Genomic DNA, 15,480 nt, shown 5'->3' with positions numbered 1-15,480 from the left:
TTAACTTTTTCCTTTTTATTGTCAGATTTAATTTTTTTAATACTCCCTCCGTTTTTTTATATGCATCACTTTCCTTTTATGTGTGTTTTTTTTATATGGATCACTTCTATATTTGATAAAGTTATATTATATTTTATTATTTCTCTCTCTTACTTTAAACCCCACTCAAATTATTTTATCATTTCTCTCTCTTCTATGTCCCCACTTAAATAATATAATATCTATTATCTCTCACATACTTTCTCTTTCATGGTCCTCATCATACTTTTATTATAATAATTTATTCACCCACTCACAATATTATATTTATCTCCTAAAACTATGTGCATTCCCAAGTGATGCATATAAAAAAAAAAACGGAGGGAGTACAACTTACACAATTCCATATGCATTTACTCCCTCCATCCCCGAAAGAATGGCCTATTTAGGTTAATTTTGCGGATATTAATAAAGTTAAATATAAAAAGCAAAAGTACATTGGAAAGATAAATTTACATGGGGTTTATAAAAAAAATAGAGAGAGATAATTTTGCACAAATATTGTGCAATTGGTGGGTATTTTAATGCTAATGAGTCATTCTTTTGGGACTAAAATTAGACTAAATAGGTCATTCTTTTGGGGACGGAGGGAGTATTTACCAATATGTCATGGGATTTACCATTTTTGTTTATCTAGAAGATAAATAGGGGCCTCCTCTAAAACAGGTTGTCGAAAAAAGAATAGTTAATTTGCAGAATTATTGGGATATATGGTAAATTTGCAATCTTCAACTGCTGATGCTGAAAGTGTTGTTGTCTTGTTGATGATTTTGTCTTAAAACATGCTAATAATTTATAATATTAGTGATGAGTGTATTGTGATGAGTCCTGATGACTTATTATTACTTATACTACTACGTATTAGTAATTTGTAATTAAAATACTACAAATTTTTAAATGGACCTGGTTCACACTAATTTATTATAGACCACTAATATTAGAAAATTTGTGATTGTTTTATTTATATAAAAAAAGGATCATTACAATTATAAAAAAGGTCACTATGTTGAAATGATAATATATAGGCCTAAGTGGTTAGTTTTTTTAATGAAATATTTTATATACTGTTCAATATGAATAATAGAGGCCACTATGTTAAAATTAGGGTAATAGCGTCGTATTTGAAGTTCACAATATTATTAAATGTTATACTAGTTTTAATAAAGGTTACTATGTGAAAAATAAGGTTAGTATGTTAAAAATAAGGGTCATTATGTTCAATATAATTTTAGTTGCGTGTAAATAAATTTCGGGTCCATAATAATATTATCGTGGACCAGGTCCACGCAAGTAATTCTGTTGAAATACTGCATATTGTTTTTTATTTTGTATTTGGAGCGTAATGTGACGACTTATTATGTAGAGTGATTTCCCACAATAATGTAAAAATGAAAACAAATTCCCTTTATACGTTGTTACGAAAATAAATTCCTCAAATACCGTCCATGTAGGATTGGTGTGGGTTTTATTTTGATTCACCATAAACCGCTAATCAGCGGTTTTTGTTTTAGAACCGCTACTCGTGCGGTTTTAAAAAGAGACCACCTTTTATTAGTAATTGGTTTCTTTCCCTCTTTAAATGCATTGAATACTATATATGTGCAAAAAGAGACCTCATTTTGAAATAACAAGTTTATATTCCTTTTGAGAAAAAAACAAACACCAACTGACAAACCCGCTTTACTTGGGTGTATGTGTCCTTTTCATAATACTAAGAACAAAGAGCACGTCTCTTTGTATTTTTTTTAAAAAAATAAAAAAAACCGCTAATGTCATTTTATAAAATCGCTAGCGACATTAGCAATTCTAAGCTGAACCAGGCACCGACGGTACCTTGGGAATTTATTTTTAAACCAATGTATGATGGGAAATAATTTTTGATCCAACTATATTGAGGGAAATCAACTCTTATGTATATTATTATTATTTTGTAATTGATATTTTACACAGGCCCCATTTAAAGATATTGCTTATTCCATTCGTTAAAGATAAAATTTAAAATATTGTGCCCTTGGTTTTTCGTAGAAGATGATGAAAGTCTAGGAAAAGTCAAAGTTGTAATGCTTAACAAGTTGTCAAATACTTGACATTACTTTCATTAGCTTGTGGCTAAGAATTACTCCCTCCGTTTCTTATTTCTTGTAACAAAGGGGTAGCACGTTTCCCTAGTCAAAACTTTTTAAGCATATTTAATGAAAAATAAGGGCATATAAATAATGTAATTAAGGAGGAGAGATGGGAGAATAATTAATCCAACTAAAAAAGCAATTAAACAACCAAAGTCCAGCACCACCACGACTAACGCACACCACCCACAACCATCACCCAGAACCACCAGTCCACCACCAAGACCTGTAACACCAAACCCACAAAACCGTCAATAACACCCCTCCACCCCTGCGAAACCACCGACACCACCAACTAAACCACTAGATCTAGTACACCCGAAACCACCAAAACCACCCAGATCCACGCCACCAAACCCACGAAACCACTAAAACCCCATCCCTGCGAAACCACCGACATGACCACCACCACCGAAATCACCAACACCACCACAAATCCACCCAACGAAACCAACGACACCACCAAAACCATCAAATCCCCCAACGAAACCACCGAACCCACCTATCAAAAACCACCCACAAGCCACCAAAAAGCAAAAAACCACCGATCCCGACATACCACCAAATCCACTAGGAATAGAGATGAGAAGAGATGAACGATGAGCCGTTGATTCTTAGGAGTAGGAAGTTGCTTCTAAGTTTTCATTGTGTTATTTTAATTTTGAATAGTGCTGGGAATTAATTTCCTTTAGTTTGTGAAACCACCAAATCTGACGAACTTCCTCCATCCCTGCGAAACCACCAAATCTGATGAACCATTGATTCGATTATGAAAGATGAGAAATGAAAAAGATGAAATGAGAAATGGAGGAGGAGAGAGAAAGATAATGGGGCTGATTATTTGGGTGGAATTTCATAGATAATTAATTTAGATTAGGGTTATAATGGGTTGTAATTATGTGTAGTATTATGTGTTAAAAATTTTAAAGTAAGGGTATATTGGTCATTTTGACAGGAAAAAGTTTCCAAATAAGGAAAAAAATAAATTTGTTGCAAGAAATGTGAACCACTTCGAAATGGCAAATGTTGCAAGAAATAAGAAACGGAGGAAGTATATATATATATATATTTTTTTTTTTTTTTTTTTTTTTGAGGGGGATTGTGGCTAAGATTATAACACATACTGAATTACCTTACAATAAATACAGCAATTACCAGGAAGGAGAGGGAAAAAAAACAAGACAACAAAAGTAGGAACATATACTGATAGTCTGATGCACATACACATTACGAAATGGTGATGTCCCTTTTCCTGTTTATCCTGCATCTGCACTCACTGCAGTTAGCAGCAGCATCCATGGCCAAACCTAATTGCCCAGAAAAATGCCGTAATGTCTCAATTCCATATCCTTTTGGGATCGGTCATAAATGGAATACGGAGTAAGTAATTGGTCATCTTTGTGGAAAGAAAATTCAGCTACGCGTTAATATAAAATTCATAATATTAATTCATGTTCCCTTGTTGCTTGACTAGATATTGATCGATTCTTGGTTTTTCTGCAGAAGATAACGAAAGTCAGGAAAAGTCATAGTTGTAAACTTGTAATGCTTAAGTAGTTGTCAATACAGTTGACATTGCTTTCATTAGCTTGTGGCTAAGATTATAACACACACCGATGTTTTGATTTTTCATTGTTTTCTTAATTTCTCTCATCAGCTCTAAATGGGGAAAACAAAAGGAGATGTTTTGACTTTTGGAGTCTTGATTTTTTGCACAAGATGAAAGGAACTCGCGATGACTTGGAAAAGTCATGGTTGTACTCATACTGTTGATTAGCTTATACGAGTAATAAATACAGCAGGAACCATGGAGGAAAAATTAAACAAGACACCAAAAGTAGGAAAATACACATTGCAAAATGCTGATGTCCCTTGTCCTGTTTCTCCTGCTGCTGTTATCACTGCAGTTAGCAGCAGCATCCATTGCCAAACCTAATTGCCCAGAAAAATGCGGTAATGTCTCAATTCCGTATCCTTTTGGAATCGGTAATAAATGTTACTACAGTAAGTCTTATGAAATCATTTGTAGTCGTACCCACAAACCTTTCCTAAAGAAGTTCAATCTAGAAGTGATGAATATAACACTGGGGCAAGACTCCCAACAGTCCCAAGTACTACTTGTAAGGACTGATGTCCACAATACAAATACATGCAGGTCTAATTCCAGCATTGATTTTGGTGGAAGTCCATTTTCTTTCTCTGGTGAGAATGCTCTTGTCATGAAAGGTTGTAGTGGCAGTGTTCTCTTACGAAATAGGAGTGGAAACATCTTGGCTGGTTGTGCTGCCATTTGTGGAATACATAATACTGTTGATTTATATGGGGTTGGAGCCTGTCAAGCCGAGCTTCACTACTCTTCCTTTGAGTTTTATGAGATGGATCTTGATGTTGGAGCAGATTCTTATACTTGTGGCAATATGAGAATGGGATTAATGGACATGAGAAGGGGTAGCGGCTTCTCAGTAAACGAGCTCTCCAAAACCTCAGTCCCAACAATACTAATTTGGCAAGGTCCAGCTTCATATATACAGAACAATTCCGCGGTTGATCATCCCAATTTTAAGTGTCAAGAGGAAGGAGTTTGTTACTGCAGTTTTCCCTATGAAGGAAGCCCCTATCTTCTAGAAGGATGTCAATGTAAACAACCTATCTCATAAATCATTTTTTCCTTCCTGTAAGTTGGACGCTCTTTTTTCACTTAATAATATTTAGTTTAACTAATTAAGTCCCTTTTTCTTTTTCTAGTTGTGGAGAAATGTAGCAAGTGCAGGTATGGTTGTGATATTAGCGGAATAAGATTTGTTCCATATCACTATTACTGCAAGAAAAATCCATGGTTCAAGTGGCAATCGATACTGGGTAACAACTTCATTAAAATTTGTTCAGTTGTTTAAACGTTATTGATCAGTTTATGGCTTTGTGTCAGTTTTATGATTTAGATCAATGTAATGTGACATATTTCCATTAGTTTGACGTGTATTTGCTACTCCGTAAATGGGAACATGGAGTAGCCTTTTTATTCCTAATCGTAATGAAAAGCCTTAATTGTAGCATTCTTAAAGAGATTATTCTTCACTGTATAATTGACAAATCCATTGCTGAGAGCAAATACCTTATATGGTATTATTTTGTACACATAAGCAATAGTTGGGATTATTAAGAGTCAATTTTCCTTGTCTTGACTGTCTAAAACTAAATGATCTGTGATATGGTATCATTTTCTATATTCTTCCTGCTAATATTGAAATTACAATGTATACAGCTAATGGACCTAGCATGCCATGACTAGCATTTCCTTAGTGTTGCTAACCTTAGCGTCTTTGCAATGACCATAATATTGAGTTCCAAATGCACTCTAAACATCTGCATTCTAAAATTCTTCAGCCTACATCGTCCTAGATGTACTCTAAAAATTGGATTTCAGATTGTTAATTATAGAAACTGTTGAGCCCATGAACAACCCACATGTGAGCATTCTTCTTGTCCCACACTAAACACTAAAGGGGGAGTGTAGTGGTTATGAAATCCCACATTGAAAGAATTCAAGAGTTACCACCACAATATAAGGCTAAGGGGCTACTCCCCTCATTGCCATATGGTCTTGAGGTGGAACCTCCTTGGTCTTGTAAAGTGGTGGACTTGCACTCTCCCGTGACGGGTGCGGCCCAAACCCGTATTTAACAGAAACTATACCCACCGTAGGTGTTATATTTGATTAGCAAGTAATGATCATTTCTCATTTATCTTGGAATAGATATGATATTGTTAAGACTCACAGGATAAATGCTTGCATGTGCTCAATTTTTTGTAGCGGACTTATTTTCTACGAAGTATATGTATTTGTGTGATTGATGGTGTTGTTCCTTGGTTGCTACAAATCCAAAAAAAAACTCGACATAATTTTCTATATGTATTTGTGATGCTTATTTCAGGATTCAGTTTAGGCATGGGATTGATGGTGCTGCTCTTTGGTAGCTACGGGCTCTATAGATTAGTAAAGAAAAGGAGAGAGATTCGAAATAAATCTAACTACTTCAAGAGAAACGGTGGCTTGCTGTTGCAACAATCATATTCTAGTGAGGGTGCCCAGAGTACGAAAGTTTTTCTTGTCACAGAGTTGGAGAAGGCCACTGACAACTTCAACAAAAACAGAATCCTTGGTCAAGGAGGCCAAGGCACGGTTTATAAGGGTATGTTAAAGGATGGGAGAATCGTGGCCATTAAGAAGTCTAGAAAAGTAGATGAGAATCAGTTAGAACAATTTATCAATGAAGTTGTTATTCTATCTGATCTTAATCATCGGAATGTGGTCAGATTACTAGGTTGCTGTTTAGAGACAGAAGTTCCTTTGCTCGTGTATGAGTTTATTCAAAATGGGACACTTTATGAGCATATTCATGATGCAAGTGGGGATTTTCATGTTACTTGGAAAATGCGTCTGCAAATGGCAGCAGAATCAGCTGATGCTATAGCATACCTGCATTCATCTTCATCTGCCCCTATTTATCACAGAGACATTAAGTCCGCAAACATACTTTTGGATGCTAAATTTAGAGCCAAAGTTTCAGATTTCGGGGCCTCAAGAGCCATTGACATTGAACAGACACATGTGACTACATGTGTTATTGGGACGTATGGTTATTTAGATCCAGAGTACTTCCAGTCAAATGTATTCACTGAGAAAAGTGATGTTTACAGTTTCGGGGTAGTCCTTGTTGAGCTTATAACTGGCAAAAAAACCAATCTGCCCCACCAATGACGGGGGATGGATTAGTTTGGCTGTTGAATTTCTGTTCCACATGGAAAATTCTCGTCTCTTTGATATTTTGGATCCTCGGATTTTAGATGAGGGAAAGAAGGAAGAGTTTGTTGCTGTTGCTAAGCTTGCAAGAGAATGCTTAAAAATGAATGGAAAAGAAAGGCCTACTATGAAAGAAATCGCAATTGTGCTAGATGGGATCAGATCATCCCATGTGCCTCATTCAACAGAACCAAATTCTATGGTAGGTAAGGAAGTGATGATGGAAATGAGTGATAATAAGCATGGTGCTTCTTCAAGTACCAGCTCATTCTATCCCGGTGTTGGCACGGGTGCTTCCTCCACTGTGGTCCAACGAGCTATGGCACATACATTATGATGTGAGTTTAATTTCTTGAAAATTATAGCCAAGGAAGGTTTCATGAAATTTATAATCATAGCAAAATGGAATTTATATTTCTGAGCATGTATTTTGCTAGGAAGACCTTAACTAGTAATCTATTTTTCATACTTGTGCACTGTAATTCTGTTAAAAACATTGTGGTGTCAACATGTAGCTGATTGTGAACAGAATGTATTGAGGAAGGTCGTTGTAATACGAAGATATTTTTAGCTTGTCAGGTTTAGTTTTTTCTTTGTTTTTATTTCCCAAGGCAATGCTGATATCTACTGTATTTTCCTGTAATATAATTTCACGGGCTAGAGATCTGAATATGATTTTGCACATAATCTGAATATGATTTTGCACATAATCTAAACCTTTTTTTTTTTTTTTTCAAATTCACTAAATGCCAAGTTTTTGTGGTGTATACTTGTACAATCTTTTACTTCTGCAATTGGGTTGAATGATCATGTGTTTGATGCTACTGAAAACATCATCTGCCCTATAAATATGATCAAGAAGAATGTCTTTTGCTTCCAATTCAGTCATATTGCTTCTGTTAAGGTTAATGTCCTCCCGGAAGCTAGTGCTAGAACTTTATTTATTTATTTATTTATTTATTTATTTTGACAAAGGTGCTAGAACTTTATGCAGGAGAACTAAAATGTGTTCTATAGTTCAAAGGTTCCTCATAAATTCTAATGGTAGCCTGGTAGGCACTGCATACCAGCAGACATGTTGCAAGTTTAAAAACTACAGTTTCTAAAAGATACACAAATTTACAAATCTTTAGTTCTCGTAAATTTTAAGAACTAAGAAAAAGGATGTGTATTGAGTTAAAGAAATACAACACACCCACAATAATTTAGCATGACTCAAATTTAAAATTGACTAAACTCAATCCGATCTGACTTCACCAAATTCGCCCCGCACACTTCAATTGTCACCTACTCACCTCTAGTGTACTGTCCACATTTAATTGTGTCTCTCTTGTAAATCTTTGTTGCTGGCTTGGTCCTCGTTACCGGGCTGGATCGTAATAATCTAGTTATGAACGAATTGGATTGGGCCCTTGCTATTTTAGGATAAATTGGGCCTTTATATGACCATAAAACCTTCTTTGTCAAAAACAAAAACAAAAAAAAAAAAAAGGTATAAAACCTTCGTAATTCTAAAATGTCCCGAAAAAAAAAAAAAAAAAAAAAAAAAAAAAAACTGAACACTGAAACGAAGAAAGCTTCGATCACCATTTTTGCGGAACTAATAAAGTGATGGCGCAGCTAGATAAACTCAGGTCAGTCGTCTTTCGGCTATATTGAATTGTCGATAAAGCTTGTTAATTAATTGTCGATAAAACTTGTTAATTATGATTTAGAATTACTATGTTTGAACCCTAAATTTTTCAATAATTAACTCAGTCACTGAGTATTCTGCATTATCTAAATCAGGGGTTTCATAATTTCTATTCATCTAAATTTTTTTTGGTGTTTTGAATCACGGTAATTTTTTTTGCAATTATCTGACTTAGGTTTACAATTTACTTGTATAATTTTTCTAAGAAAGATGATGGTTAATTACAATAATAATAAGTAATTTCTGTTTGTCACCTCTTGAAGTGAAATGCAAACAGAAATTCACTTGAGGTGACAAACAGAAATTACTTATTATTTGTAACCACTTGATTATTTGGGACTAGAATTACTTATTTGAAGAAAGAGGAATCAATGCCCTCATTTTGTAATCAAGTGATTACAAATTAGTTATTTGAAGAAAGAGGAATCAATACCCTCATTTTGTAACCACTTGATTATTTGGGACTAGACGACACAAGACAGCCGTAATTCGTAGGAGTTTGAATTGTGAGATGAGAGAAAGATGATGTGACAAAATATATGTCAAAAGTGTCACACTCCCACAAATGTGTTATTTGGTTGGTTCGGAAACATCCAAATTAATGTAGGATTGTTTTTTTTTTAAAAAAGGGACCAATGTTTGTCGTTTGAAATTGCAAAGTTTGACTGATAATGTGAAAATGAATAGGGAAGCTGAAAGATTATAGATACAACTTGGAAAAGTCGCAATAGGCAATAGCCCAAAGTCTTTGAAATGTGAAAAAAAAAACATTTATAATTATTGGAAAAATAATAGTAGTAGTGTATATAAAAATATCATCACGTATCTAGGACTAAGCAATACTACTTGTAACATCTAAACATTAGAACCAACTTTATGCAATCAATGATGATATTACTGGTTTTGCTGCTTCTTAAGCTGCAATCATCACTGCAGCTAACTGTTTCGTCCTCAACTTTACAGGACGGTCCACCTATTGCAAAGCCTGGTTGCCAAGATCAGTGCGGTGATGTCAAGATTCCATATCCATTTGGGATTGGTTCTAAATGTTTTTATAATGAATCCTATGAGATCATTTGCAATACCTCCTTTCATCCCCCGAAACCATTCTTGCCCGTTCGCGATCTCCTTTTTGAGGTTATGGACATAAATTGGGATGGAGGGTACTTCGCTTTATCACCAGTTATGGATAATAGTAATATGATGTCAAACAGGCAAACACTAGTAGTGAAAAACGTTTTTCATAATATCTGCAGAAGTGATAATGGTGGTGTTACTGACTCACCGGTTGTCCAGCGTGTTGACCTTCGTGGCACTCCATTTCTTTTATCAACTCAGTTAAATGTTTTTGTGTCTAAGGGTTGTGGTGCCAGCCTTGTTTTAAAGAATAGTAGCAGTGAAGTCGTGACTGGATGTGCTTCAGTATGTACAAACAATATTTCTAAGAAGAACATGACTAGCTGTAATGGGGTTGGATGCTGCCAAGCTAGGCTGTCATCTTCAACAGACGACAGTTTCTACGGTAGGGGAGAAGATGGCCTTGATTATTATGAAATAGACAAGAATCATGAAGCACTATCAAATCCCCAGACTTGCAATGTGGCTGCGGGTTTACTTGACATAAGAAGAGTGACTGAATTCTCAGGGAGTTTCTCAAGTTTGGCTACTGTACTAGAATGGAGTGGTCCATTTACAGCAGCAGAGGATTTGATGTCTGATAATTTCGATTGTATTACTTTCGGCTTTGGTTTTCATACTTGTTCTTGCTCATCAGATCCATTCAAAGGCTATGTAGGGAACCCTTATCTTGGATGTCAATGTAAGTGGCAGCATTGCATTATTCTATTCTCCACAGACATTTATCCTTGTTGAGGACAAACTGATAATTTAATTCTTTTTTGTCTTAGTGGTGAGAGAATGCCAAAAGTGCAAACATGGTTGTACTGTCGATACGGCTGGAACGACTCCACAATATGTTTGTAAGAAGCTTCAATTGTTTAACCTGGCTTCTATACTTGGTAAGTGCTTCAGAATTTGATAACATTGGCCCAAATTTCTCATAGTTTTCTTTTTATAAATAATTATATAACAGATATAGTTTTGAGTTCTTTTGAAAATTATCTCTTTTTAGTAAAATGTGTTCAGTGTTCATAGCCCTAATCCCTAGACTGTCATTTTCCTCCATGGATGTGTGAATGAGTTTACTCCCGCCTCATAATATAATTTTTTGTTTCTATTTTTATGGCCAAACTTTAAATATTTACCAATAGTTATACTAGTACAAGAATATGATCATGTGAGATTTAATTAAATTTGTCCTAATGTATAGTTATACAATATTAATTTTTTTATAATATGGCCATGGATGCATATGATAAGGAGATTGATAGAAAGAAATGATCACCTAAAAGGAAAACAAAACATTAATTGCAAATAATGTACAGCATCTATATTTGGAAAAAGCTGCAAATAATGTGAAACTAAGGCAATATTAATTTAGGATAAACTTAAATTCTTTAGGTATTCCGTCTATCCCTATTTGTTTGCCATATAATCTATTTTTGAATGTCCCTTTCCTAATGTAGTGAGATTAGTAACATACCCCCACGGGCCCCACCACTGAACCCACTTGCATATACTCATAAAAGTGAAAAGAACAAATACACCCTCTTCCACAGTTCCACTTGCAATCTTTTGATTCAATCCTAAATAAAGCAAATCTTGTCTACGAAGCAAACAAATAGGGACAAAGGGAGTAATAAGTATTCACTTCCTTTTTTTTGTCTACTCATAAGTCACTTTTCCATTCAGGTTCTTGTATTTGTTTATTCACTTTTACTTTATTCAATTTTTGACATACTCATGTTACCATCTTACCCCTTTAATACCACAATAAATACACTTTACCCTTTCTCTTACTTTATTCACCTTTTTTTCTTACACAAACTTGAGTAGAGTTTAAAAGTACGGAAGTAGTACAACACACTAAAAGTACCTATGGATCTTGCCATTAGTAGGTGAGAGAGTTGAAGTTGTTACTTATTATTGAAGGAGATTTATAATAATTTTATAAAAATCCATACTACTCCCTTCTTATTCTTTTGTTTGTTCCATTTGGTGAGATTCATATGGTTATGGAATTTAATAATTTAATGGTTTTTCTATACTTCAAAACATATTCTTTTGGGATCTTGTTATATTCATCTTGATTTTTAGTTTCTAAATATACAAGTTTTATAATGTATAGCTTGAAATATTTTAATTACAATATTGCATTGAAAATCATGTAGATACCAAATGGGAAAAACTTTATAAAGACAAGGATTAGTATCTCTTATTTTCCTTTGTTGTACAAAATAGAGGTGTTAGTATGAACTTAGGGTCTGTTTGTTTCATCTTATTAATCCCTCCTTCCCAAATATAGTTCTTATTTGACAAAAACAATGGGACGTAAATGGGAGGAGAAAGTGCGTAGAATACATAATATAAATAAATAAAAATAAAAAAGAGCAAAGTATAAGAAATGTGAATGGATCACAAATATAAAGTACTAGAAATTAGATATGGAATTCTTTCAAAAAAAAAAGAAATTAGATATGGAATAAATTACATGCACATGGGTAGGAGCATAAATAATTAGAGAAAATATGAGGGTATCTTAGTCAGCTGAGTGAATAAAAACTTTAAAAACTGAGTGTATTTAGGTACTTTTATAGTGTCTTAAAATAAAGTAAAAAATACAAAATTAGAACAACATTTTGGGACGCCTAAAAGGAAAATGAGAACTGTATTTTGGAACAAAAGGAGTATACTTTATTTTCTCTTAATTTAGAAAATATAAGTTCAATCAAAAGAATAATTTTGGATAAAATAAATTCTAAAAAAATTAAGTTCGGATAAAATAAGTCCACTACAATTTACATTTACTTTGATCATTAGTTTGAAGATCTATGATTTTGAGGTTGAGTCGATTGAGGCATGGTCATCTTCGAGTGCATGATTATTAGGGTTGTATTTAGATGCGCTTTGGGTCATGATGCGCTTTGGGTCATGTGACCTACTTCCATTGGGTCTATTATGATATGAATGGGTGTATAATTGTTGTCATACTGGTTGGGGCCAAGTCAAATTACGTGAATTGATTTTGGGTAGATTCCGGGCTTCGAGTTGGGTAATTGGTTACATGTCTATTACTATTTGTCACTTGGATAACTAGTAACTTCCACATCGAATCAGATCTAGTGAGCCAAACAAAGCCCTCATTGTATCAAATTTACATCGGGATGTTTGAAAATGATTGCTTATTTTCCTTATATGGTAGAATCTTTAAAATTTTCTAATCTTACTGAGAAAGTTTTATTCCAATCTTGTAGAAACTCAAGGTCTTACTTTGTTTTTGCCTATTTCGATGTTGTCTCAGGATTCAGCGTCAGCACAGGATTAGTGATGTTACTCCTCGTTTGCTATTGGCTTTACAGATTGGTAAAGAGGATAAAAGAGGTTAGGCTTAAAGCTAAATTCTTTAAGAGAAATGGTGGTTTACTATTGCAGCAGCAAATCTCCTCAAGAAATGGTATTGTTGATAAAACTAGAATATTTGGGTTTTGTGAGTTACAGAAAGCGACAAACAATTTTAGTGAAGATAGAATTCTTGGCCAAGGAGGGCAAGGTACAGTCTACAAAGGAATGTTAGTGGACGGAAGAACTGTTGCCATTAAGAAATCTAAGAAGGTAGACAAGAGTCAGTTAGAACAATTTATTAATGAAATGGTTATTCTTTCTCAAGTCAATCACCGGAGTGTGGTCAAATTATTGGGTTGTTGTTTAGAGACAGAAGTCCCATTGCTGGTCTATGAGTACATTCCAAATGGAACTCTTTACCAGCATATTCATGATCCGATTGATGATTTTTATGTTACATGGAGTATGCGCTTACAAATTGCTTCAGAATCAGCTAGTGCTCTGTCATACCTACATTCATCTTCATCTGCTCCAATATATCATAGGGACGTAAAATCCTCCAATATACTTTTGGATGAAAAATACAGGGCAAAGGTTTCTGACTTTGGAGCTTCAAGGGCCATTACTATTGAGGAAACTCATGTGACCACTTGTGTTCAAGGCACATATGGTTATTTGGACCCAGAGTACTTCCAATCAAATCAATTTACTGAGAAAAGTGACGTGTATAGCTTTGGAGTAGTCCTTGTTGAGCTCATAACAGGAAAGAAACCAATTTACCCCAACAAATCGGGTGGGTATATTAGTTTGGCTACTGAGTTCCTCTTTCTAATGGAAAATTCTCGTGTGTCAGATATGTTTGACCCTTCCGTCTCTGAAGAAGCTAAGGAAGAGGAGCTAACTGCTGTTGCTAACCTAGCAAAGCAATGCCTGAATATGAATGGAAAACAACGGCCTTCAATGAAAGAAGTCGCATTGTTGCTTGATGGAATTAGGTCACCCTATGTGTCCAAGCCAACGAAACCAGAATATTTGAAGTGTGATTGTGAGGTCATGGAGTATAGTTCCCCTTTCAGTAGAGACACATCCTTTTCGGACAACAGCCCTTGCACTTCCTTGTCTATCGAAGCCTTACCACTTATGGCTGGTAACTGACAGTTTAAGGTAACTGTTGATCATTTGATGTTCTGTGGTTCTATCTTACATTGTTGAGAAATTGCCTTTTTTTTGTCCGGTTTTGCTATTTGAACTTTCACATGTATATTCGGTTGAAATTTCATACCATGAGGGGGTTCTGTCCTTCTGTTGCAATTAGCTCTCAGCAACTTTTCTTCATTGGTCGCATATATATGAAATGATAAAACACTGTATTTTGTTCCTTAGTATCTCTATGTGAGCTTTTATCTCTCCAACCGTGCAGTGCAGAATGATAATGACATCCTTTCCTTGAGAGTGTATAAAATCATGTTTCTTGATCGTCTGGTTAGTGTGGTCGATATGGTAATAGTTAGCGGATATGGATTTGTATGTATATATGTCGGGTATAGGGGTGATCGAACAAGCTAAGCCCGAACTATGGTCAGCTTGCTTGTGTTCATTTAATTTTTTTTGAACTCCAGCCAAACTTTGATCAAACATTGATCGGAAAGTTAAATTGTTCACAAACAAGCTTGACTTTTTTTTTTATTATAGTAGTAATTATTTTTCATTATCAAAAATTTAACTTTGTGAGGAGTTCAAAGTAAACTTTCAAGATTCAGCTTGACTCGTTTAGCTCATGAGGCGAACTCAGACTCAACTCGAGTCAAGCCACCACAAATCGAGTTTGAATAGAGCTTTGATTGAACTTTAACCGAGCTCAAACAGGCTGGACTCATTATCACCCCTATCGGCCATGTTAATGCTAAAGTCAAGACTGTTTATCATTTTTTTATCGGATTTGTTTTTTTTTTAATATAAAAAAATAAAAAATAAAAAATAAAAAACAAAATTTAATTGTTTGATTTGACTGAACTTTTATCTAATAATTGTTTGATTTGACTAAACTTTAATGTGAGGTCTTGTGAGATACGTAATAATGTATTAATGTATATTCAATTAATATGTAATTTTTTATTTTAAAAATGAAAATCCGCCCATAAAACGATGTCTGAATTTTTATTTTTTTAATTTTTTTATCTCATCTAAAGTTGAAATAAAATGAACTAAATGAGGCCCAAAAAATTGTTGTGCGGTTTGGTTTGTGTTTTGGTGTGGTTCAGTTTGAAAAATCTCAAACCGAAATATTCTGGTTTACTTTTGGTTTAGGCTATAAACCACACTGCAAATCGAACTTTCACCCCTACACTGTACATAAGCAT

General features: G+C 34.5%; 1 protein-coding gene and 1 pseudogene across 3 annotated transcripts; both read left to right on the top strand.

Annotated features, from left to right (window-relative positions):
* The first annotated feature begins 2,320 nt into the window (after positions 1 to 2,320).
* Positions 2,321 to 7,676, top strand: LOC145603771 (wall-associated receptor kinase-like 8; annotated as a pseudogene). Its single transcript, XR_014104904.1, has 3 exons — positions 2,321 to 4,802; positions 4,911 to 5,024; positions 6,098 to 7,676. The product of XR_014104904.1 is annotated as a wall-associated receptor kinase-like 8 (transcript).
* Positions 7,677 to 8,506: 830 nt separating this feature from the next.
* Positions 8,507 to 14,478, top strand: LOC145603769 (wall-associated receptor kinase-like 1). 2 transcript variants are annotated; one of them, XM_081659752.1, is made up of 4 exons: positions 8,507 to 8,600; positions 9,623 to 10,478; positions 10,567 to 10,677; positions 13,080 to 14,478. In XM_081659752.1, the coding sequence occupies exons 2-4, from the start codon at positions 9,800 to 9,802 to the stop codon at positions 14,273 to 14,275; spliced, it is 1,986 nt and encodes a 661-aa protein (XP_081515878.1). In that variant the 5' UTR covers positions 8,507 to 8,600; positions 9,623 to 9,799; the 3' UTR covers positions 14,276 to 14,478. The 2 variants fall into 2 exon arrangements, with proteins under 2 accessions (XP_081515878.1, XP_081515877.1); XM_081659751.1 differs by lacking the exon at positions 8,507 to 8,600 and having other exon boundaries at positions 9,545 to 10,478.
* The last annotated feature ends 1,002 nt before the right edge of the window (positions 14,479 to 15,480 follow it).

Source organism: Chenopodium album, chromosome 22, assembly GCF_948465745.1.
Source record: "Chenopodium album chromosome 22, dcCheAlbu1.1, whole genome shotgun sequence".
In the NCBI taxonomy this organism is placed as follows: Eukaryota; Viridiplantae; Streptophyta; class Magnoliopsida; order Caryophyllales; family Amaranthaceae; genus Chenopodium; species Chenopodium album.
This window is presented reverse-complemented; position numbering and strand designations above follow the sequence as displayed.

What these genes read in the sequence shown, in the direction of transcription:
- LOC145603769 (XM_081659751.1), top strand. Translation starts at nt 9,545, where the DNA reads ATGATGATATTACTGGTTTTGCTGCTTCTTAAGCTGCAATCATCACTG. An exon ending in CCCTTATCTTGGATGTCAAT is followed by an intron (nt 10,479 to 10,566) that starts GTAAGTGGCAGC and finishes TTTTTGTCTTAG; the next exon opens with TGGTGAGAGAATGCCAAAAG. An exon ending in TAACCTGGCTTCTATACTTG is followed by an intron (nt 10,678 to 13,079) that starts GTAAGTGCTTCA and finishes ATGTTGTCTCAG; the next exon opens with GATTCAGCGTCAGCACAGGA.